This window comes from Oryctolagus cuniculus, chromosome 4, assembly GCF_051225735.1.
Source record: "Oryctolagus cuniculus isolate XC-2025 breed Fujian yellow rabbit chromosome 4, ASM5122573v1, whole genome shotgun sequence".
Taxonomy (NCBI): domain Eukaryota; kingdom Metazoa; phylum Chordata; class Mammalia; order Lagomorpha; family Leporidae; genus Oryctolagus; species Oryctolagus cuniculus.
Window position 1 is genome coordinate 120,381,184 of NC_142870.1, and position 26,425 is coordinate 120,407,608.

Here is a 26,425-nt window from a genome sequence, read left to right on the forward strand (position 1 = left end):
AAGAGAGAAACAGACTTACAGACGTACAGATATAGATCTAGCATCCACTAGTTCACTCCTCAAATGCCTACAATAATCACAGTAGGACCAGGCCAAAGCCAGGAGATGGTAACTTAGTACAGGTCTCCAACATGGGTGGCAGGGCCCCGACTACTTGAGTGATTGTCTGCTGCCTCCCAGAGTGTACCTTAGCAGGAAGCAGGAATCAAGAGCAGAGCTGAGACTTGACCTCAGGTACTCTACTTGTATGAGATGCAGAAGTACCAACTGGTGTTTTAGCCACCATGTCAAACGCCTGTCCCAGTATTTTCCTTTGTGAATTAAAACAATTTTTTAATTATTCATTTCATTTGAAAGGCAGCTATCTGTTGGTTCACTCCCAAAGGCCTGCAATAGTCAGGGCTGGCCACCCTGAAGCCATGAACCCAGAACTCAATACAAGTCTCTCATGTGGGTGGCAAGGACCCAGGTCCTTGAGTCATCATCTGCTGCCTCCCAGGAGTCACATTAGCAGGAAGCTGGATCAGAAGCAGAAGAGTTGGAACTCGAACCAGGCACCCTGGTATGGGATTCAAACGTTCCAAGCAGCAACTTAAGCTACTACATCAAACATTCACTCCTCTTATAAGGATCTTAGTGCCTAGATTTGGGTTTGTGATGCATTTTGAGTTAGTGCTTGTATAGTGTTTGTTTTAGAATGAGATAGTGATACTTGTTTCTCTCTCCAAATAGATCAATAAATAAGATTATCTTAAAAACTAAAATAAAGATTATATCATATAACATAGGAAATTTTATTGTGGATTCATTATATCATATAGTGATATTATCCATTTGTATTCCTAATAGCCTGTGATTCCCTTAGCAACCAGTGACTTTGAAAGGACTGGTCATTCTTATCTGTTTTAATCTTACTTTTTTTTTTTTTTTTTTAAAGATTTATTTATTTATTTGAAAGTCAGAGTTACACAGAGAGGTGAGGCAGAGAGCGAGAGAGAGGTCTTCCATCCTATGGTTCACTCCCCAATTGGTCATAACGGCCGGAAGTGCACCAATCAGGAGCCAGGAGGTTGCTCCAGGTCTCCCATGTGGGTACAGGGGCCCAAGGACTTGGGTCATCTTTTACTGCTTTCCCAGGCCACAGCAGAGAGCTGGATTGCAAGTGGAGCAGCCGGGTCTTGAACTGGCGCCCTTGTGCAATGGGCGTTAACCCACCAGGGCGTTAACCCGCTGCGCCACAGAGCCACCCCCCCCCCCTTTTTTTAATGAGGTTTTCTATCCGCTGGTTCATTCCCCAGATGCCTTTTTTTTTTTTTTTTAAAGATTTTATTTATTTATTTGAGAGCTAGAGTTACAAACAGTGAGAGAGAGACAGAGAGAAAGGTCTTCCTTCTGTCGGTTCACTCCCCAAATGGCCGCAAAGGCCAGAGCTGCGGCAATCTGAGCCAGAAGCCAGGTGCTTCCTCTCCCCCACCCCCATCTCCCACGTGGGCGCAGGGGCCCAAGCACTTGGGTCATCCTCCACTGCTTTCCCAGGCCATAGCAGTGAGCTGGATTGGAAGCAGAGCAGCCCGGGCTAGCACTGGCGCCCATAGGTGATGCTGGCGCCGTAGGTGGAAGATTAACCTGCTGCGCCATGGCGCCAGCCCCTTAATCTTAATGTTTTAGTTTTCTATTTTTTAAAAGATGTATTTATTTGAAAGTCAGAGTTACACAGAAAGAAGAGAGGCAGAGAAAGAGAGAGAGGTCTTCCATCTGATGGTTCACTCCCCAGATGGCTGCAACTGCCGGAGCTGTGCCAATCTGAAGCCAGGAGCCAGGAGCTTCTTCCAGGTCTCCCACGTGCATGCAGGGGCCCAAGGACTTGGGCCATCTTCCACTGCTTTCCCAGGCCATAGCAGAGAGCTGAATTGGAAGTGGAGCAGCTGGGTCTCAAACTGGCACCCATATGTGATGCTGGCACTTCAGGCCAGGGCATTAATCCACTATGCCACAGCACCGGCCTCTTAATCTTCTATTTTAATCTTACTGTTCTCACTCAAAGTTTATGTTAATTATGAGATTTATAAATAAAATTAAATTAGACTTTCCTATTTTGGTTAACCTGTTGGTATTTCATTGCAGTAATATATCTTATTCTGGATTAAGAATTACAAACTTACTATAGAACTATGCATTTAATTTTTGAATTTTTAATCATTGGTGACACCTATACTTTCCTAATAGGATGTAGACTTTTGTTATTTCATCTCTGAAAAAATCGTTAGAGAAAGTTAGTTGTTATGACACTAATCCAGAAGAGCAAGTCTCTGATATTTATGGTTCTTTAATCTGTTAACAACTACAATTTTGAGGGTGATTGTAAACCTGAAGAACTTGCACAAGTGAGAAGGCCAAGGTGAGCATGAGTGTTCAGTGCAGCCATAAAGATACCACTTGGGACCCCTTCATACTATATCATAGGCGTAGTTCAGTCTTGGGTCCCCTGCTGTGATCCAGCTCCCTTCTAATATACACACAAGGAAGCAGAGGAAGTGGCTCACATACGTGGATCCATGCCACCTACATGAAATCTAGGCTCCTGGCTGATGTAGGCATTTGGGGAATGAAGATGATTGAAAATCTCTCTTACTCTCTGTTTCTCTCACTGCCTTTCAAATAAAATGAAAATAAATAAATGAAAATTAAAAATTCAAGACATATAGGAGTAGGGGACTCTTGCCTCCTTTGAAGAGGAAAAACTGTAAAAATTTTTTTTTGACAGGCAGAGTTAGACAGTGAGAGAGAGAGAGAGAGAAAGGTCTTCCTTCCGTTGGTTCAACTCCCAAAATGGCCGCTATGGCTGGCGCGCTGCGCCCATCTGCAGCCAGGAGCCAGGAGCCAGGCGCTTCCTCCTGGTCTCCCATGTGCATGCAGGGCCCAAGCACTTGGGCCATCCTCCACTGCCTTCCTGGGCCACAGCAGAGAGCTGGACTGAAAGAGGAGCAACCGGGACAGAATCTGGCGCCCCAACCAGGACAAGAACCCAGGGTGCCGGTGCCTCAGGCAGAGGATTAGCCTAGTGAGCTGAAAAACTGTAAATTTTTGACTAAAAAATAAGGTAATACAAGCCTGCATTACTATAAAATTTAGAGTTCTGTAAGCAGCTTATATACATGTGTTAATAGTACTTATGCCTTGATGAATGGAAACAGATTTCTAAGTTCATTTTTAACTATTGCAGCCAAGTGTTTAGATAGAAAAACCCACTAATAATCTCCTCAAATACAGAAGACACATTCATCTCAACATTTTTGGAGAAAAATTGACTTGGTTTAAAAATTATATGTACTGGATCCTATGAAGAGTTCCTTATTACAGAAATGTAATGTGTAAGAGGATGATTAGGATTTTTTTTTTTTTTTTTTGACAGGCAGAGTGGACAGTGAGAGAGAGAGACAGAGAGAAAGGTCTTCCTTCTTGCCGTTGGTTCACCCTCCAATGGCCGGTGCGGCCGGCGCGCTGCGGCCGGCGCACCGCGCTGATCCGATGGCAGGAGCCAGGAGCCAGGTGCTTTTCCTGGTCTCCCATGGGGTGCAGGGCCCAAGCACTTGGGCCATCCTCCACTGCACTCCCTGGCCACAGCAGAGGGCTGGCCTGGAAGAAGGGCAACCGGGACAGAATCCGGCGCCCCGACCGGGACTAGAACCCGGTGTGCCTAGTGAGCCGCAGCGCCGGCCTGATGATTAGGATTTTTCGTGTGTTACATTGTACATTTGATTATAGATAAAATTGGAATAAAGGAATACTGCAAACCTTTAAGGACATTTTACTTGCACTATCTTCAAAGGGAAAAATGGAATAACAAAAAATGGAGATAAACAGTAAATATAAAAAATTAATACAAGGTGGGATTTTCCCATTGCTGTAAGGTGCAAAAGGAGGACAGAAAAGCACAGATTAGTGCTTTGGATGAAGGGAACATATTGGGAAGGCTTCCTGGCAAGTATTGTAGTGTCTTTTGACTGGGGTTTGAAGGATGAAAAAATTTGAAAGGAAGTGAGTTTTCTGGGATTAGAATGGAACTATGGGAACCTGATCAGAGGCATAGAGACTGAAGAAAAGCAGGCAGGGAAGTCAGGTGTATGGGAAGAAGCTTCCATGGGCCAGAATACAGGCTATGTGAGGGATAGTTCTGCCAAAGAGACTGAGATACTGACTGACAACCCTGCATGCTGAATCAAGGGGCTTAAAGTTTATTCTTTAAGCATTCAAAACCCTAAAAATAAGTTGAGCTGGAGAGTATGTGATAATGGATGTCTTTTAGGAAGATTACCTTAGTGGTGATATTTTGGATAAATTAGAGGAGATAGAAATGAATTGGAGGTGGGTAATAAGGAGGTTACTGAAAGGTTCTGTACTAGTGTTGATTAAGCTTAAACAGAGGCAATGACAGCAGTAGTTGAAAAACATGAATACTAGTTCCAGTTTTGAGAAGGATGGATGGATACCCAATAAGGGGTAAAGAATTCAGAGAGAGGAATAAAATAGAGAATATTAATGGAGTGATGATGGCTTTGAATATGTAGAGTTTGAAGTTCTAGTATGGAGATATCTCAGGTGCAAGTTGAAATGTGTTAAAGCTCAGGGGCAAGCCGGCGCCGTGGCTCAGTAGGCTAATCCTCCACCTTGCGGCGCCGGCACACCGGGTTCTAGTCCCGGTTGGGGCGCCGGATTCTGTCCCGGTTGCCCCTCTTCCAGGCCAGCTCTCTGCTATGGCCAGGGAGTGCAGTGGAGGATGGCCCAGGTGCTTGGGCCCTGCACCCCATGGGAGATCAGGAAAAGCACCTGGATCCTGGCTCCTGCCATCGGATCAGCGCGGTGTGCCGGCTGCAGCGGCGGCCATTGGAGGGTGAACCAACGGCAAAGGAAGACCTTTCTCTCTCTGTCTCTCTCTCTCACTGTCCACTCTGCCTGTCAAAAATTAAAAAAAAAAAGCTCAGGGGCAAAGGCTACCATACTAAGTTGGGAGTCAGTTCTATGTAAGGTGAAAAGTAAGCTCTGGGGGGATGTTGAGATCCCCAAGGGAGAGGTGACTAAGGATAGACACTGAAGAAACAAATGCCTTTATTTAAAGTTTTTCTTGTATTGATCAAGTGACACATATAACCAAAAAAAGTGTTTATTTGCATATATCCCACTTGATTATCTGTTGTTGGGCCAAATTGTTGTTTATTGCATTTGAAAGTACTCTCTAACAGTAGTAACTACCCAGTAGTACTTTTATAGTGCCAAGCTTCAGGAAGTATTTTACTTTTTTTATTCACTCAGTATAGACCTGTGTTGCTTTCCAGGCAAGGATAGCTAATGCTTTATTGTAATTGTCAACAGTTTGTTCAAAAGCATTCTTAAAAACATACAAAAACAATATTTTTAGGCGATACTTTTATAGTGTGAATGTGAAAAACATAGTATATTTGACCATGTACTTCCTTAAAACAATTGAGATACATTTTTGTCTCCTCTTCTGTGGTTTAAAAATGCCTTCAACAGGTTGAAAGAATTTAGATAATTTGTTTTACAGAGAGATAAGGGTCTGACATTTAACACAACCCCAGGTGCATGTGGTTTCTTAAAAAATGTCAAAAAGGTCACATGAGTTTAGTGTACAAAGTCAGAAAAACAAGATCTTTTTGAGTGTCTTAACAGAATTGGAGCATAAATAAAATTCCCAATATAAAACTCAAGAAATTATTTAATTATTATAAAATGATATTTTATTTTTTACTCATTTTTGCTAATGATGAAATGATTATAGTATTACATAATTTTCTAAACTTTTTGTTTTAAAGTAATTTGATCTGAAGGCTAGCTTTGTTATTTCCATAACTGATTTTACTGGAAATAATTCATACTTTAATAAGTCAGTTTTCAAAAACATTGTAAATATGAATTTGTTTTAAATGCTAATAGAAGGATTTAATACCATGTGTCATAACAAAGGAATCATTTAACCTTTCTACAATAAGCTTACAGAAATAATTTTTTGTAAAACTAATACATCCATTTTCAATAATGATCTTCAGAAGAACTGCCCAGATTGGAAGCTGTATAGTTATGTGGCATATCTCCTTTTGAAAGAAAAACATTCACATATATAGTAGTTTTCAGAAGCTACTGATTTTATTTAGGGTTGCTTGTTTGCCATATAAAACCTCATGTTTGTTTACATTGTTTATATTTTGAGTGATAAAAGCATGTTATAAAAAAGGAATTATTTAATTTTTGCTCTGTAAGCTTATTTTGTTTTGTACTATGCATCATACCGTTTCTTTAACATTATTATTGTTGTCTAAAAAAATGTTTTATAAGCAGGAAATGAGTTGTCTCCTTGTCCCAACAGGGAAGATAAGTATTTGAAAGGTTTATAAACAAGGAAATGGTGACACAGCTGACTTACTGGGGCCTCAAATTAAATGTTAGAGGACAAAAGCATCCCTAGCTTTTCATCCTATACCTCAACTGTGCCTTTTACCACAAATGAAGGCCTAGTTACATCCTGTATAACTGAATGGGAGTTGTATTTACTGAATTATTTCCTTGAAGGTAGATCTTTGTCTTACTTTAATATATGCCCCATAAAGAGTGCTTTACTGAATACTCATAAAGATTTTTCAAGCTATAAATTTTTTAAAAGATATATTTCATTTATTTAAAAGGCTGTTACAAAGAGAAAGAGAGAGAGAGAGATCTTCTACCCATTGGTTCACTCCCCAAATGGCCACAACAGCCAGGCCTGGACCAAGCCAAAGCCTGGAACTCCATCCAGGTCTCCCACGTGGGTAGCAGGGGTTCAAGCACTTGTACCATCTCTCACTGCCTTCCTGCATTAGCAGGGAACTGGACTGGAAGTGGAGCAGCCAGCTTGTGAAACTGGTGGTCATATGGGATATGGGCGGTGGCTCCATCCTCTGAGCTACAATGCTCACCCTTGATAACTATAAATTGAATATTCATTTACTTTTCTGCACAAAATTTAAAACTATATTAATGGAAATTAAGAGGACACTATAATAATAATAAAATTTTTCCTGTACTTCCTTTTAGTCCTCACCAAGTACCAGAATTGAAATATCTGCAATTTTGCTTTAATTTTCTGGGGAGTTTATTAAAGTTTGAATTCTGTTTATTGGGATATTTACTTTTGAATTCCAGGTCAGTTCTTGTTACTCCCAGCAAACAAGCTAAGAGAATGTAACTATCAAGTAGAGAAGTGCTTTCTGAGTTTGTTCATATCATTGGGTAGAATTTCTGTGGGTTGTTTTGATACAAAACAATCTTAGATGTCATTGACTGAACAGGATATTTGGATTTTCAGAACATCTAATTAAACGGTAGAAGGCATGCTTCATGGATTCTTTGACCAAGTCTACACTAGACTGTCTAAGCCCTTTAAACTATTACACTTACTCAAAAATTGAAGTATGTTCTGATTGGAGAGAAAATGGTACAAAAGACGTAGGGGGCTACTTCAGGAAAAGCATTTGTCTTTAAACTTACTCATTTACGCCCTGCTGATTATAGTATCAGTTGGGGTTTTTATTTAAATAAAGAATTAAAACTTACAATTGGGGCTGGCATTGTGGTACAGTGGGTTAAACAGTTGCTTGAGCCTCTCAAATACCAAATCTGAGTACCTGGTCAGTCCCAGCTATTCAGACTTTTCTGATCTAGCTTCCGACTAATGCATCTGGGAAGGCAGCAGATAATGGCTTGGGTTTCTGCTATCTGCATGAGATCTATTTGGAGTTCCTGGCTCCTGGCTTCACTTTGGCCCAGCCTGGGCTGTTGTGGGCATCTGGGAGTGAACCAATGGAATGAAAATCTATCTCTCTCTCTCTCTTCCTCTTTCTCTCTCTCTCCCTTTCTCTCCCCCCACCCCGTTGCTGTTCAAATATATAAATCTTATTGATTTCCTATAAATCCTCAAATTCAGATTTTATTTTACTGAGTTTCTAAATTTCTGAAAGAATTGTTGTCATTCACAGAAAGTCAATTACTACAATAGTTTGATTTAGGATCCTACATAATTTTAAAAAGCTTGTTTTTGTAATTGTAAGTTGGTTAATATTTCATAGCTTAATTGTTTACCCTTGATTCACCCTTGGTACCTGAGCCAAACAAATTTAATAGATTATAACCAATGCTTTCAATGCATATGGTATTCATTTGTTAAAACTAGGTTCACATAAAGTATAGCCTTCCGGGAGATATAGTAGGTAATCTAGAAAGTAATAAAGCTAAGAAATACTCTCTTTAAATGTAATAAAGTTAAAAAATACCTTCTCTAAATTCCTATTAGAAATTGAAAACAGTAATAAATTTAATGTGGTTTATGGTATGGTAGGTAACTCAAATGTATTTTTTCTCTGGAAGTAGAGCCATCTGTATCTTTATTATAGGATTCTTGAGTTCTTTCTAGATTAACTTTCAGGCTAATGCCACACCTGATAGATACCAAACTTTCCCTAATCTGATATTTAACTTGCTATTCATGAATTTATAGGTAGGAGGAGTGTATCATTTTGAGGTGGGGTGATTTCTGTCTGTTAGACTACTGCTTCAGCAGCAGGTGAGAGGACTGTTGATTGATGGGAATTAATTTATAAGATGAGTGTAACATGTATTGTTTTTAAGATTTTATTTATTTATTTGAGAGGTAGTGTTAAAGACAGTGAGAGGGAGAGACAAGGAGAAAGGTCTTCCATCAGCTGGTTCACTCCCCAAATGTCATTTTAAGCACTGAGTCATCTTAAGTATTGATGACTGTTGATGATGAGAAATGATACACCATGACTTTTCTTATATCTCTTTGTATCTTAAAGAATTAACTAACTTTATATTAAATTATGTATATGTATCAGTATCAGACTTTACTCCCATCTGAAAGGGCCATTGAATAAGGAGAAAATGAAATAATATCCCAATTTACTTGTTTTGATCTTCCTCACAATCTCCCCTTTTGTAGGGCATAATAACTAAATTTTTAGTATTTTTTCTCTTCCTTTTTACAGGAACACCAGTGTATTCAGTAGCGTGGGGCCCTGATTCAGAAAAGGTTCTTTACACAGCAGGCAAGCAGCTGATCATTAAACCTCTTCAACCGAATGCTAAAGTTTTACAGGTACTTCTCAGGCATTTGTAAATTGTTATCAGGATTTGCCTGACTGCTGAACTAGAGGGCAGTTGTTTAAGGAGTCCCTTTCTTCTGGGTGGTCTTTTTTACAGTCTGAGGCCTCTAAGTGTGTGGTTTTATCAGCCTTTATTGCATGCAGAAAATATCTGTTTTCAACAAGGTTTATTTCCCCCTTAGTTGAACTCACATGATACCAGTAAATCACAAAGATGTTTTCAGTTACTAAATTGTTGCATGATTTGGCACAAATAGTCATCTTTAAATTTAGCAGAGTCAGCCACAAATATATAGATTTGAAACAAAACAGAACTAAATCATAAAACGTTAAGAGCTTGCTTAGATCTTGTTTTTTTCGTCATCATCATCAATCATTTTCTGTTCAAACACTTGAACTCTAAGAGTTCTGCATTCTTTTAGTATTTTTAGAGTGGAGGAGTCAATATAATACTTGGAACAAATTTTGTGAGCATAAAACTTTACCAAGTATATATAGAATATTTATCTTAAATGGTGGGCTCACATTTTCTTTTCTGTTGTTCAAAAAGGAAAAGAGTTAAGTTAGAAACTGAATCTTTAAAATATAAACTTATTTATCTATTTGAGAGACAGAGAGACCAGAGGCAGAGACAGAGCTTTCATCCACTGTTTATTCCCTAAATGCCCACAATGGCTAGGGCTTTAGGGCCAAAGCCAGAATCCGGGAACTCAGTTCAGGTCTCCCCTATCGGTGGCACAGCTACTTGAATCATCATCATCTGCTGCTTCCCAGGATATACATTAGCAGGAAGCAGGAATCAGGAGGGGAGCAGGGACTCATACCCAGGCACTCCCGAAATGGGATGTGGGCATCCTAACGGGCAGTGTCTTAACTGCTAGGCCAAACACATGGCTCTGAAGAAGCTGAATTTTGAAGGTGGAAGGTAGGTGGTTGTTCTAAGTTCAGGGATCAAGAAAAATAGTTGTTCAGAAATGTGAGAGAAAATGGCAAACTGATAACCACACAAAGGCAACAGTATAGTAGTGGCAGTTAAGAATGGTTAGCTGGGACAAAGGAACAGAAAACCTTTCAGCCTATATCCAGGGTTTTTTAAATTTGATTTTGATTCCAATGTTAAAAGCCAGAATGATTTTCTTCACATTTTGATAATAACATGATGTAGTTTCAGTAATAAGAAAACAGACTTTAGAGATAGTCACTTGGGTCGCCATTTTTACTTACCTAAGTGTGCCATTAGGCAAGTTTTATTTTTTTATTTTTTTTATTTTTTTTATTTTTTTGACAGGCAGATTGGACAGTGAGAGAGAGAGAGAGAAAGGGCTTCCTTTTGCCGTTGGTTCACCCTCCAATGGCCGCCGCGGCTGCCATGCTGCGACCGGCGCATCGCACTGATCCGAAGCCAGGAGCCAGGTGCTTCTCCTGGTCTCCCATGCGGGTGCAGGGCCCAAGTACTTGGGTCATCCCCCACTGCACTCCCGGGCCACAGCAGAGAGCTGGACTGGAAGAGGGACAACCAGGACAGAATCCAGCGCCCCGACCACGACTAGAACCCGGTGTGCCGGTGCCACAGGCGGAGAATTATCCTATTGAGCTGCGGCGCCAGCCGCAAGTTTTGTAACATGTTTGAACATCAGCTTTCTCATCCCTTAGTTGGTAATAATAATACTTACTTAACATAATTTTAATGAGGACTAAATGATTTAAATTCCAAAGTGCATAGGACAGTGCATACCATAAGCACTCAATACAGAGCAATTATAATTGATATTATAATTAGTGAGTAAGTCAACCCTACCTTTTAGTCAGTCAGGATAGAAAAAAAGTATAGAGAGAGTGGACCTGGTAAAAGTTTGGGAGTAGAGATGGATGGGTTACAGCAGATACAAAAGTGTTTTAAGAAGTAGCAGTGGCCGGCGCCGTGGCTCACTACGCTAATCCTCCACCTGCGGCATCGGCACCCTGGGTTCTAGTCCCGGTTGGGGTGCCGGATTCTGTCCCGGTTGCTCCTCTTCCAGTCCAGCTCTCTGCTGTGGCCCGGGAATGCAGTGGAGGATGGTCCAAGTGCTTGGGCCCTGCACCCCATGGGAGACCAGGAGGAAGCACCTGGCTTCTGGCTTCAGATTGGCGCAGCACGCTGGCGACAACACACCAGCCGTGGCGGCCACTTGGGGGGTGAACCAACAGAAAAAGGAAGACCTTTCTCTCACTGTCTAACTGCCTGTAAAAAAAAAAAAAAAAGTAGCAGCATCGGCAGCAGATGTAAACATTGATATACATTTCAAGGATTAAGAAGATAGAAGTGACTTTGAGGTTCCAAATTAGTAACTTGTATATAGATTATTTTTTAAATTTTATTTATTTATTTATTGCCAGGCAGAGTTAGACAGTGAGAGAGAGAGAGAGACAGAGAGAGAGTCATGGACAGTGAGAGAGAGACAGAGAGAGAGGTCTTCCTTCCGTTGGTTCACTCCCCTAATGGCCGCTATGGCTGACACTGCGCCGATCCAAAGCCAGGAGCCAGGTGCTTCCTCCTGGTCTCCCATGCGGGTGCAGGGCCCAAGCACTTGGGCCATCCCTCTCTGCCCTCCTGGGCCACAGCAGAGAGCTAGACTGAGAGCAACCGGGACAAGCACCTGGCACCCCAACCAGGACTAGAACCCGGAGTACCGGCGCCACAGGTGGAGGATTAGCCCTAGATTATGTTATATACATAATTTCATATAATTAACATATATGTATGTTTTTGCTGCATGTAGAACACTCTGCTAAGAATTATTGGAACAAACATTAAAAAAAGATGCAAATTCTTGCTCTTACCTTACTAAGGTAAAGAATTTAGGCAAAGAGATAATTATGGGAAAGAGCAATTCTGATTGCCTTTGGTCAAAGTCTCTCCAAAGCAGATATTCTTTAAGGTTTAATTATTTATTTGAAAGAATTAGAGAGAGGGAGAGACAGAGAGATTTTCCATCCATTGGTTCACTCCCCAAATAGCCACAATGGCCAGGGCTGGGCCAGGTTAAAGCCAGGAGCCAGAAACCTCATCTGGGTCTCCTATGTGGGTACAGGGGCCCAAGCACTTGGACCTTCCTCTGCTGCTTTCCCAGGCAGGGAGCTGGATTGGAAATAGAGTAGCCAGGACTCAGAACAGCGCCCATGTGGATGCTGGCATTGCAGATGGCTGCTGAACTTGCTGTGCCACAGCACCGGACCCCAAACCTATTTCTTATACCTGGAAATCTGCCATGAAATTATAGAGCAAAAACAGGCAAGTTGAATCTTTTAGTTCATAGCTTTAATTTATAGTTAGGTGAATGTTGTTAGATACTTGCCATTAGACTGAAACTCAGGAAACTGCTTTTATCATCATTGATTAATTAAAATACAATTAAGTTCTTCAGTAGGACATGGGGACCAGGGTATAGTGAGGGAAAGGAAAAGCTTCCACCACCAAAATTCAGCCAGAGTAAAATAGTGTAATTAGTAACTTAAGGCAAATATCTATGCCTCTTAGGAAACTAAAGCTTCAATAATCCTTAAGTATACACACATACTGAAATTTGGAATGTCCACAAAAAAGGAATGCTTAAGTCTTTCTTGTGGAAAGCAGTTCAGAAATATATACTTCATTTCCTTTAAGACCTCCTAGACACTGAGAATTTGGTTTTATAGAAGGAAACTTGTTTATTTATTCATTCACTAAAAAATGTAGTACAAAACTATGATACACCAGGCACAATGCTAGGTACAAGGTACTCGAAGTGAAGCAATGTTCTTGCCTACAAAAGAGCTTTTTATGGCTTAAAGGAATTTGACAAAATGCCTAATAAATTGAGAACCAATAGAAAATTATCTGTTATATTCAGTATGCAAGTTGACATCCTAAATTGTAGTTTAAGAGTCCAGGGTACTCTACTTTCAATCCAGCTCCCGCTAATGCACCTAGGAAAGCTGCGGAAGGTGACCCAGTTGGATCTCCCAGATGGGTGGTAAGGACCCAAGTATTTCAGACTTCGCTTGCTGCTGCCCAAGATGTACATTAGCAGAAATGTAGAATTGAGAGTAGAGCTAAGACTTGAACTCAGACAGTCAGATATGGGATATGGGCATCTGAAGTGGAGTCTTAACCACAATGGTCATGGGCACCCCAGAATTACTGCTTTCTAACATGCATTTTGAAACATTTGTTTTTGAAATGTTTAGTTTTGTATATTTTGTATAAAGCAAACTATGGGTTGTTGCTTATTCTTAGAGCTTAGTTGACCTGAATTTAATATTTTATCCTGTATATATTAAGAATAAGAGATTGGGAAGGCAATGGAAGGTCCTTTCCACACATGTGAGAGACGAGGGTGGAGTTCCTGGTTCCTGGCTTCTGTGTATCCCAGACCTGGCTGTTGCTGCCATTTGGGGAGTGAACAAGAAGATGGAATCTCTCTCTCTCTCTCTCTCTCTCTCTCTCTCTCCCCCCATCTCCCCTCCTTCCCCACACACACTCTCTCTATTGCTCTGCCTTTCAAATGAATAAACTTTTTCTTTAAAAAAAAGAACAATGGATTTAGAAAGGTCTTTTTGGAAATTCATTAAAACTCTATCATCCTTTGATATAGGGTTAATTGACTCAGACATTAAAATATAAGTTAAAGGTTTTGAGGAAAGTTAATTCTTTTTAGTTGTATTATTCTGTCTATGGTAGCTTTTAATTCCATGCATCATGGTAGTTAAAGAGTATATGAAATACGTTTAAGAGGAAGACCTTCATGCTTTCTTTCTAGATTGCCAATTTCTGGGTGAATTACATATATTCACATATGCATTTTATGAGGAAAAAATTGAATTAAAAGATAAGTTCAGGGGCTGACATTGTGGCATAGTGGATTAAGCTGCAATGCCAGCATCCCATATGGGCTCTGACTCAAGTCTTGGCTGCTCCACTTCTAATCCAGCTCCCTGCTAATGGCCTGGGAAAAGCACCAGAAGATGACCCAAGTGCCAACCAAAGGGAGACAGATGGTGTTACAGGCTGCTGTGTTTGCAGCCATTTAGGGGGTCAACCAACAGATGCAACCACCCCCACAACTGTGCCTTTGAAATAAAATGTAAATATATAAGTAAATAAAAGATAAGTTTATTTTGGTGCAAAACAATGCTTAGTTTTTTTTCTTTTTTCTTTTTAAAGACTTATTTATTTTATTTGAAAGTCAGAGTTACACAGAGAGAGAAGGAGAGGAAGAGAGAGAGAGAGAGAGAGAGTCTTCCATCCTCTGGTTCACTCCCCAGTTGGCAGCAACGGCCGGAGCTGGGCCAATCCAAAGCCAGGAGCCAGGAGCTTCTTCCTGGTCTCCCACGTGGGTGCAGGGGCCCAAGCACTTGGACCATCTTCTACTGTTTTCCCACGCCATAGCAGAGAGCTGGACAGGAAGAGGAGCAGCTGGGTCTTGAACTGGTGCCCATATGGGACACCTGTACTGCAGGCAACAGCTTAACCCACTACGCCACAGCGCTGGCCCCAATGCTTAGTTTTTTTTCATAACGCATGTTCCATGAACTTTTTAAAAAAACACACACATGTGTGTAAGTATGTGTGTGTGTGTGTTGTGTATAATATACTCATCAATGAAAGACATCTTTTTTTTAAATGGTAAATGCAGCAGAAGATTCTCAAAGTAGTGAAGTTATGAACCAGATGTATGTAGATAAAAAGAGTGAAAGGGAATAAGCAGAAAAGAATGAAAGAGTGTTAAAGAAGGTATTCTTGCAGTGAAAAGGAAAAAGAGAAGAGAATTAGTAAACATGCATGACTGCAGTATCAGTACTGGGATCAACTGACAAAGGCGATAGCAAGGTTTGATTCAGCTGATGTTTTGAAGTGGATAACATGTTAATTCCAACATTATCACAGAAATATCAAGCTTGAAATAGTTCCACAGCAAGCGATTTTCCATCTGGAAGTCAAGCAACTGAGAAATTCATAAGGATGTAAGCTATGTGGTAGATGTCATGGTGCTAGGTGCTTTCATTAGCATAAATTAGAAATGACACAAGTAAATGAGGTATTGCACAGTGACTTTGAAAAAACTATAGAAATCCCTGAAGAGATGGTAAGAGAGTGATTAGAAAGAAGCAAAGATGTCTTCTCTTTTAGTGCTTTTAAAGTTATGATTAACATCTTTTATTTTCTCACAGTGGAAAGCTCATGATGGCATTATTTTGAAAGTAGATTGGAACTCAGTCAATGATCTTATTTTATCTGCTGGTGAAGACTGTAAATATAAGGTATGTAGTGTTTACTTAGATTTATTGCCTTGTTGAAAGAATTAAATTTGGGTGAAAATTTTTAGCATGTAACAGTTTCTTTCAGTCTTTTACTTTAATACTGTCTTTTAACTCTAATAATTTAACAAATTATATTACAATTTTAAGTGATATTTTAAAGTGCTGCATTAAAAAATACAATATTATTCACTTACAGAATTTGATTTCATAAGTAGCAACGTTACTATAACCCCTAATTTTAGTGACTCAGTTTAAATCAGTTCATATCAGATTTTAAGATCAACACTACTGGTTTATACTTCCTGGAGAGCTTCAGACCAAAATGATTTGTGCAGAAGAACAAGACTTTTGTAACTATAGTTAGAAGTAATTTTATTAAAATATATTTAGAGAAAGTTCATAGCCCTTTTTTGGGTGAAAAAGTTTTAATCAAAATACTAAACATCTCGGCCGGCACCGTGGCTCACTTGGCTAATCCTCCGCCTGTGGCGCCGGCACCCTGGGTTCTAGTCCCAGTTGGGGCGCCGGGTACTAGTCCCGGTTGCTCTTCTTCCAGTCCAGCTCTCTGCTGTGGCCCGGGAGGGCAGCGGAGGATGGCCCAAGTGCTTGGGTCCCTGCACCCGCATGGGAGACCAGGAGGAAGCACCTGGCTCCTGGCTCCTGGCTTCGGATTGGTGCAGCGCCTGCTGTAGTGGCCATTAGGGGAGTGAACCAACGAAGGAAGACCTTTTTCTCTGTCTCTCTCTCTCACTATCTAACTCTGCCTGTTAAAAAATAAAAAAAAAAATTAAAAAAATAAAAAAACCTAAACATCTGAAAAGCTTACTATTACATTTAAGAGGATTTAAAGAGTTTTTATGTTTAATTAAAGATTTAGTAAAATCTGAAAATTATGACACTTGTGAAATATTTTCACTCTGAGATATTTAGGTTTCAAGGAATATACCTTCACCCCCCCCACCTTGTATGAGTAAAAACATTTAATTGCTAATCTTGAAAAGCGATGATTCCTAAATCTTTATTTAGTTTAATTTGGAGCACAAACTTGTTTGGAATAATGTGGTGACTGTTATAAAGAATTTTTTAAAATTTGCTTTTGTAGGTATGGGATAGTTATGGCCGCCTACTGTACAATTCACAACCTCATGAGCATCCTATTACCTCAGTTGCCTGGGCTCCAGATGGAGACTTATTTGCTGTTGGATCGTTTCATACTTTACGCTTATGTGATAAAACTGGGGTAAGTTACGGTGGTGAGCAATCACAGATGTACTGTCATAAATATGGTAATATACAATACACATGGTTCTCAGTCTTCAAAAAATCATTTCAGTGAATGGATTTGACTGACTCTGATTTTTCTTTTTAATAGGTTGGTTCAATCAATTCCAGTTTTATGAGACAAAACAAACTTTACATCTCAAGAAAGGGCATGTTCACTACTATTTGTCTTTCTGGAAATACTTATTTTGAGCATCGGTATAAAGGATAATTAAGTGGTTAAAGCATTAAAATATATGCCCTTTCAATTTGGAGAGTTCAGAATTCAACTTTTTTTTTTTTTACTGTCAGTATGTTTTATACAAAATTTTTTTTTGCATCTTTTTCATAAGGATTTAGTAGTAAGATTTAAAATGGTCATTGTTAAACCAAAGGATATCTCTTTGTTAAGAATTCATATTTGAATAGATCTGAGAATTTTTCCTCCCCAGAGAATATGCCTTCCTTCTACATACCGTGTTTAGAAGTAGGCAAGCAGCCAAGCACAACAGCATCTACCCATTGATATTGAAGAGGGGTTGTTCTGTTGAAATGCCCCCAATGCAAGAGTATTATGTGGCAGAAAAAGGTTGAGTGGACTATTTCATACTGTTCTTAATTGTGAGGAAATCACATATTTGTTTTATGGCTTATTTTCCTCAAATTCAAAATAAGGTAGTTAGCTTCAGAATTTTGAGAGCTTTCTAGTTATAAATGATCTATTAGGTTTTCTGGTTACTTGTCTTCTTTCAGTTGAAATATGAAGTCCTCTGTCTGACTTTAGAAACTCTCTGAAATCAGGTAACATATAATCCATACAGTTGTTTTCTCTGTAGCTCCCTGATTTGTGTGTGTGTTCTAATCAGGCTGAACAATGGCTCACAAACCTTTACTGACTCCTAACTCAAATCCTCACCCAACTTTTCTTTTTGTGGAATATTCTTACCTCTATCTTACATGTACTGAATTCTACCCATTTTTTAAAGTCCATCTCATGTTTGAGTTCCTTTTACATGATTATAGACCGCCTAAAGTTTGCTTCTTTTTTTTTTTTTTTTTTTTGAAGATTTATTTATTTATTTGAAAGGCAGAGTTACAGAGAGAGAGGGAGAGACATAGAGATCTTAGATCTCCTAGTTCACTTTCCAAATGACTTCAATGGGCTGGGCCAGGTCTAAGTCAGAAGCCAGAGCTTTGTCCAGGTCTCCTCCATGGGTGCAGGGGCCTAAGTACTTGGGCCATCTTCTACTGCTTTCCCAGACACATTAGCAGGGAGCTGGATTGGGAGTCGAACAGCCAGGAACTGGTGCTCACATGGGATCCTGGCATTGCAGGGGAAAGCTTAACCTGCTGCACCACAACACTGGCTCCTGTTTATGTATTTTCCTACTATCTCTTAGCTAGGTCTCTTTTTTTCTCAGTTATAGCAGGATGTTAGATCAGATCATCTCATCACTAGGAACATTTTCTATCAATAATTCTAATTCCATATAATACATAGTCTCATTTTTATAATATTTATGCTCTTATTTTGTCCATCTTAATTTCATATATGCTATTCTTTACCCCCTAGTTTTTAAGATTTTATAGTTTAATGATTCTTTATTATCTATAGAACATAGTTGATATTCATAATAATTCAATTTGATTATAATTTTAAAATTATAATTTTAAAATTTAGAGGATTAAATTGATCTAGATAACTGAATTAAATAATTACTTCATTAAATACCACATCATTTTTTAAATAATGTTTAATTCTGGAACAGTAAACTAAGTAGAATGAATAGGTAGTGATAATTTTTTGGAAACTTGAGACTACATTTTAATATATATTCCCATATTCAAGAGGCTTTAAGTATATACTACTCATCAGACAGTGTTCTAGAAACTGGAAATGGAAACATAAAAAAGAGGTATGGACTTTCACTCAGGTTGTTGGAAGTCTAGTAGAGAATCAGACTGTGAGACTTCTATTTGTAGTACAGTGTGGTAATGCTCTACAGGAGGTTTGTTTGGTACATGGCCTGTGAAGGTGTGGCTAACTGCCGAACATAGCTGTGCCTACAGGCCATTGTTTAGAGAGCTGAGACTGCAAGGATTTGTAGTTCTCTGAGGAGACAGGTTGGAGGAAGAGAGTTGCAGGCAAAAGGAGCTTCTTGTACAGCAGAGTATAAATGCGTATGTGCAATGTCAATAAGAATTTCCATGGGATAGTACCAGGAACTTGACAGAAAAGATATTCTCAGACCAGATCTGTGTTTGACATGTAAAAGTATCTAGATTTCAATAATTTAAAATTTGTTTTCATGGAGCTCCCTTAGGGATTAATGTGAGGTATAAAAGAAGTGTGTGTGTTGAGTTCCTGATCTTTACTACCTACAACCAGAGAAACTCCACACAGATCAGTTTTACTGTATGAGTATCCAGTATAAAACTTCCTTTGAGCAGCTCAAACAGTGAAGTTGAAAAACCAGCATGTTAGTCAGTGGTGAGCCATGGGTGGTGGGTAATAACATGCTAGTATTCAAATACTGAAAATATTGGTTTGATGTCATAGGAACAGTGGTATTTGAGAGGGACTAGAGTAAGAAAGAAAAAGAATTTTAGTATATTGAAAAATTAAACATCCAGCTATAGTAGTTTACATCTTACCATGAGGGCAATGGAAAGTCACTGAACCATTTTAGATAGTGACCTCTTGAGATTTGGCATTTTGAGGGAAGTATATTCTGAGGTCAGCATGAAGATAGATTGGAAGCAGGATGGTTAATTAGGAGGCTATTGTAATAATATAAGAACATGATAATTTTGGTGTGAATAATAGGGAGTAGCAGTGGAGATGGAAAGAAATGGACAAATTCAGGAGATAAATCCTTGCTGTAAGAGTGAGAAGAGTTGGGGCCGGCGCCGTGACTCACTTGGTTAATCATCCGCCTGCGGTGATGGCATGCCATATGGGCACCAGGTTCTAGTCCTGGTTGCTCCTCTTCCAGTCCAGCTCTCTGCTGTGGCCCGGGAGGGCAGTGGAGGATGGCCCAAGTGCTTGGGTCCCTGCACCCGTGTGGGAGACCAGGAAGAAGCACCTGGCTCCTGGCTTCAGATCGGCACAGCCATGGCTGTAGCATGCCATTTGGGGAGTGAACCAACGGGAGGAAGACCTTTCTCTCTGTCTTTCTCTCACTGTCTATAACTCTACCTGTCAAATGAATTTTAAAAAATTAAAAAAAAAAAAGAGTGAGAAGAGTCAAGAATAATAAGTCCAGTTTCCATTCCAGTATCTTACTGTTGGAGTGCTGGCCTGAGCATAATGCCCTCTCACAGTGTAAATTATTCTGACTTTGTGTGATGTAGTTTTATTAGATACCCTGTTCGTTTATTATACTAGTAAGTTACCCAAATTTCAACACTTGCAAGAATCATCTGGGTGTTGCTACTTGTAATGTGCTGAATCAATCTCAGGACAGTGGGGCCTAGGCGTCCTTATGTCAATTGTCCTTGGATCACACTTGAAGGAAGACTTAAATATATGCAATATTTGATATTCCTTCTGAGTTCTGAAAGAGACAGTGCTTAACCTACAGGTCAAAAAATACTTCAATTTTGATGGTGAAATATTTAGCTCTATTGAGTTGATACTAAAAGAATAGTTTAATTGAAGAGATTTAAAAAAAATTTATGTCATCTAGTCTTCTGATTCCTCCTCAGCATCTGCTTCATTGCAAAATTACTTTGGGGGATATAGCATTTTGATATGGGGAAAATGTTTACAGTATATGAATAATATGTGTGATGATATTGTCTCCAAATTTTCTAAACTGATTCTTTCAGAATAACAAGTAAATACTGTTGGAGCCCTTAGTTTGTTCATTGAATTATCAGTGGGTGTTTTCTTTCATTTTCTGCCATGTATATTTTCATGAAATACATTTGGAATGCAATCCATTTGTTTCTTTTTGCAAGGATTTTGTTAACCAGGTAATGTCTCCCTTTATACATTGTCAATTGTTTAATTAAATTACATCCCTACAACAGTTCATAGAAATATACAGACACACACACATACACATACACACATACATGTGAAGGTAATTCAGAAAATTTCTGGAAAAATGAATTAAAAGACAAGTTTATTTTGGCATACTTTTTTTTAAATCCATGCATTATTTTTTCAAAATATACATTTTCCATAAATTTTTCAAAAATGTACTTAAATATTTATTTATGAGAGAGAGATGTCGTCCCATCTACGGGTTCATTCCCCAAATGCTTGGCATGACTATGGCTGGCCAAAGCTGGGGCTGAGAGTCAAGAACAAAATCCTGTCCTCCTTTGTGGGTGGCAGGAACTCAATTACTTGAGCCATTACTACTGCTTCCCAAGGTCCTCATTAGCAACTTTTTGAGGACCGCTGTATGCACTGATTTCAAAATATTTTTACATGAAAATAAATTTACTGTTTTTTTTTTTAAGTCTTTGAGAGGGGGAGAGAGAGAGAGAGAAGCAGAGACAGACAGGTTCTCACTAAGCTGATACAAGACTCTAGTTCCTATTTACATCTTCTGTTGGTTCAGAACTCATGTTTTAGCTCATTTTTGGAAACTATGGTTCACTACTGCAGTGCTGTTCTGATCTGCTCATCTAGTTTTCAGCTCAGGAGCCAGGAGCTTTCTCCAGGTCTCCCACACAGGTGCAGGGGCCCAAGGACTTGGGTCATCTTCTACTGCTTTCCCAGACCATAGCAGAGAGTTGGATCAGATGTGGAGCAGCTGGGTTTTGAACCAGTGCCCATATGGGATGCCCGCACTGTAGGTGGCAACTTTACCCACTATGCCACAGTGCAGGCCCCCTACCATTATTTTTTAAAGTAATGTTTTATCTCCATTTTATTTTCCCTCCCTTTTTAGAAGTCCAGTTACAAAATTTTTAGACCTCTTAGTGTTGTCTCACAGGTCAACAAGACCCTATTCCCATTTCTTAGAGCTTTGTTTCCTCAGTTTTTCCAATTGGATAATTTCTTTTAAAATTGTTTATTTTATTTGAAAGGCAGAGAGACAGATGAAGACAGACAGAGACCTCCCATCTTTACTGACCATATGCCCACAACAGTTGGGAGTGGGCCAGGACAAAGCAGAAGCTAGGAACTCAGTCAGAGTCTTCCACATGAGTAGCAGGGACCCAGCTACTTGAGCCATTACCTCTGCCTTTGAGAATATGCATTAGCAGGAAGCTGGAATCAGAAATGGAGCTGGAACTTGAACCCAAGTACTGTGAGATGGGATACATGCTCACACCCCAACTGAAAAACTTTCTGTTGCTCTATATTGAGTTTATTTTTGATTGATTTATTCTTTTTTTAAAGATTTATTTATTATTTATTTGAAACTCAGAGTTACACAGAGAGAGAAGGAGAAGCAGGGGGGAGAGAGAGAGAGAGAGAGAGAGAGAGAGAGAGAGAAAGAGAAGTCATCCATCCGCTGGTTCACTTCCCAGATGGCCACAACAGCCGGAGCTGCGCCAGTCTGAAGCCAGGAGCCAGGAGCTTCTTCCAGGTCTCCCATTTGGGTGCAGAGGCCCAAGCACTTGGGCCATCTTCCACTGCTTTCCCAGGCCACAGCAGAGATCTGGATAGGAAGTGGAGCAGCTGGGACTTGAACCAGCCGCCATATGGGATGTTGACACTGCAGGCAGTGGCTTTACCTGATATACCACAGTGCCGGCCCCAGTTGATTTACTCTTTCACGTACATTGAGTTTATGTCTCTTTCATTGATTATCTCTAATGTTCTCATGAACCTGTCCAGTAAATTTTAATTTCAGATATTTTCTTTTTTTAAGATTTATTTTATTTATTTGACAGACAGTTACAGGGTAGTGTAGGGGGTCTTCCATCCACTGGTTCACTCTCCAAATGGCCGCAACAGCCAGAGCTGAGGGGATCAGAAGCCAAGAGCCAGGAGCTTCTTCCAGGTTTCCCACCTGAATGCAGGGGCCCAAGGACTTGGGCCATCTTCTGCTGCTTTCTCAGGTGCATTAGCAGGGAGCTGGAAGGGAAGTGGAGCAGTCGGGACTCAAACCGGTGCCCATATAGGATGCCTGTGCTGCAGGCTGGGGCATTAACCTGCTGCATCACAGTGCCAGCCTCCAGATATTGTTCAATTCTAGAATTTGTACTTGATTATTTTTTCATAGTTCCTGTTTCTCTGCTAGGATTTTACCTGTTATTATATATTCAAGAATATATTTTTCATTAAAATTTTGATTATAATAGCTACTTTGAAAATCATGGTCTACTAATTCTGGCATCTTATCATTGAATGACTGTTCCTCTGTGTTGTTTTTCTTTTGTCTTAGTAATTTTAGCTTGTACTCTGAATGTTGTGAATAGTGCATAAGAGAGGCTCTGGGTTCTGTTATACTTCTCTAATGACCTTGATTTGGGGATGAACATTTGGTTTAATGGTTAAGGTACTGCTTGGGTTGCTTGAATCCCACATTGGAGTACTTGGATTCCACTCCTGATCCAGCAACCGGTTGCTAATGTGCACCTGGGAGGCAGCAGGTGATGGCTGAAGTGGTTGGGTCCCTGCCACCCAAAGGGGAAACCCAGATTGAGTTCTGATCTCCTGGCTTCAGCCTGGCCCAGCCCCAGATGTTGTAGGTATTTTGGGTGTGAACCAGCAGATCTCTATTTGTTTGTCTGTCTCAATTTCTCTATATATCTCTCTGCCTTTCCATACCAGTGAAGAAGTAGACTTTTAAAAAAAGAGCACTAATTGGAGTCTTGTGTTATGTTAACTTGTCTGAATTTAAACTTTAGGTTCTGTCTCCTATGTCAGTAATGTTCTCTTCTTTCAACTGTTGAATTTTCTTAAGTTTCAGGCTGCTTTTTAAAAAGCAACTTCACTGAGATATGATTCACATTTTGTACATCTAACCAATTTAAAATACACAATCCATTCTTTTTTTTTTACTCTGTATACATAGTTATGCAATCATCACTGTACTTTCCTCCTCATCAAAAAAAATCACATACTCAGTAGCTATCAATTCCATTCCTCCTTACATTATTACTCCCAGCCCCTGGTAACCACTAATTATTTTCTTTTCCTACGGATATATCTATTCTAGACATCTTATGTCTAATGAACTAATATATTACATAGTCTTTTGCAACTGATTGCTTTTGGTAAGCAGGTTTTCAAGGTTTATCCATGTATCAGTACTTCATTCTTTTTTATATTTTATTTATTTTATTCTGTTGTATGGATATTTATTTATCCATTTATCATTGATGGAGTTTGGGGTTGTTTCAGATTTTAGTTATTGTAAATAATGCTTTTATGATTTTTGTATAAAATTTGTGTGGATATGTATATGCATGGGTTTAAAATTTTTTGCATAGAAATAGAACTCTCTCAATTCCATTTTCCACAAACTTTTTGAAGTACCCTCAGATATTTCAGTTTCTCCTAGGTATATACTTAGCAGTAGGATAACTGGTACAAACAGTAACTATGTTTAACCTTTTGAGAAACTGCCAAACAGTTTCCAAAGTGGCTGTCTGCTTGCTTTTGATTGCTCTCCAGTCTTCAAATAGTTGTTTTTGTGTTTTGTCTGGAATGTATAGGTGTTATCTGTGAGAAGGCTGGCGTGATAGCAGCTGTCTGCCGTCATTCCTTACATATCAAAAGTTTATTTTAAGTCATTGAGCATGGGTTTCTACAGATAAGCTCTGCACATTTGAGAAGTAAAGTGGAGTAGAGTAGAAGAGTTGCTTGTTTGAGATTCACTGTTCAGGAAATTATCCAGTAAGATAGCCAAAAGGCATAAAGAGTCAGATCATAAACAAATGCAAATAACCAATAAAACATGAAAGGATGTTTATCTTAAAATATAAAACAAGGAAGTAAATAAATAAAATATTTTAATAAAAATTTTACCAAATTGAAAAGATTAACAGTAACCTTGGTTTCACTTGAAACCAAGGAAATGAACCCCTTTGTTTATACATTGAATCTGGACTGATTCAAGTTTTTTTGAAGGGGATTCTGATAATAAATATCCCAGTATCAGAAGTACATATCCTTTGACACAATAACCCCAGTTTTAAGGATTTTGAAGAAATCATGTACAAGGACACAAACTATATGTATAATAATTTTCATTATAGTACTGTTATAACTGTAAAACTTAGAAATGAATTAAATGTGCATGAACAGGAGACTGAATAGGTATTTTAAGTTAATTTTATTTTTTTAAAGATTTTATTTAATGAATGCATTTTTTAAACATTTATTTATTTATTTGAAAGTCAGAGTTACACAGAGAAGAAGAGGCAGACAGAGAGAGAGAGGTCTTCCATTTGTGGTTCACTCCCCAATTGGCCGCAACGGCCGGAGCTGTGCCAATCCGAAGCCAGGAGCCAGGAGCTTCTTCTGGGTCTCCCACATGGGTGCAGGGGCACAAGCACTTGGGCCATCTTCTACTGCTTTGCCAGGTCATAGCAGAGAGCTGGATGGAAAGTGGAGCAGCTGGGACTTGAACCGGTGCCCACATGGGATGCCAGCACTGCAGGTGGCAGCTTTACCTGCTACTCTGCAGCACTGGTCCCAGGTTTCAGAAATTTAATTTGCTGAACTAAGAAAGCAGTAGAGTCATCTTTTCCCTCTTCATTATATGATTTTGTATAGTGTGATGAGCCTTTTTAAATGACATGTATCACTTGTACAGAGACAATAAGGGTCTTTAAATTTTCTTCAGTAAAAATGAGCACAGGAGGGGTGATGTCACAGAAAATGGTGAAGTAGGCAGCTACAAGAATTGGTCCCTCCATTAAAGCAACCATTATTGGCAGAAAAATGTCATGCTCAACTTTTTCAGGGCCCTGGAATCTAATTAAAAACAAACAAACAAGCAAAAAACCCTGCTAGCCACTAGGGAAGTACTTAATGACGAAAGATTATACTTATACTAAGTTTTGGTAAGAAGGCATTGTGATGTTTTTGCTTTGCTGCCTATCTCTTGTTCCCTGCTAGGCAGCAACTATAGTAATGACAGCCCTGAGTTCTGGTGTACCTTGCTGGTGCCAGGGGGAATGATATATGGACAGTGTCATGAAAAAGTTGTGGTTCACCAAATTGCATATTTTTACCTTTCATGGTCCCCTGAAGGACTATCATTGCTTTGCTTCCCCCTGGAAATCTCTTGGAGCCGGAAAAGCTTTTTAGATGGTGTCTGTTGGAAACATATAAAGATAGTGACTACCTATGGCCACCTGAGGCTCTCTCAGGTCACTGGCTGATCACTGAGATTATGAAATGGAGACCTCAGTGAAAAGAATATGTGAAAAGAATGGCCTTTGTATCCTAGCCAGCTGCTGTATTAACATATCATGGATAACAATATCCGCGCTGGCAAAGGAAAGAGGACCTAAAATTGGTAATGCACTTACTGTAAATAATCCAGATAGCAAAGAAAAATGTTTAGGTACAATTTGGCTTGTAGAAAATAGGCTCTTTTTTAAATTTAAGAGTTAACAGGGAGTGCCTCTCAGTTGATGCGTTTCAGATAAATCAGATTTGACTCAATTGTGCACATGAGCTTTCCTGTAAAAAAAAAAAAATGACCTTGCTAATAAATCTGAGCTAATGTTGAATGTTGTACAGTTAAAAAAAAAAAAAAAAGAATGGCCTTTGTAAAGACAGAAAAAAAAAT

General features: G+C 39.4%; 1 protein-coding gene across 4 annotated transcripts in view; it reads left to right on the forward strand.

The window, feature by feature from the left end:
• Positions 1–26,425, forward strand: part of IFT80 (intraflagellar transport 80) — a 132,675-nt gene that overhangs the window by 37,846 nt on the left and 68,404 nt on the right. For 2 of the 4 annotated variants that reach the window (XM_070072586.2, XM_017346881.4), the window contains 3 exons: positions 9,054–9,163; positions 15,360–15,449; positions 16,552–16,689. In XM_070072586.2, the coding sequence (XP_069928687.1) occupies positions 9,054–9,163; positions 15,360–15,449; positions 16,552–16,689 (338 nt within the window). The remainder of the gene's footprint in view (positions 1–9,053; positions 9,164–15,359; positions 15,450–16,551; positions 16,690–26,425) is intronic. The other 2 variants (XM_089332149.1, XM_089332148.1) reach the window with 1 other exon arrangement.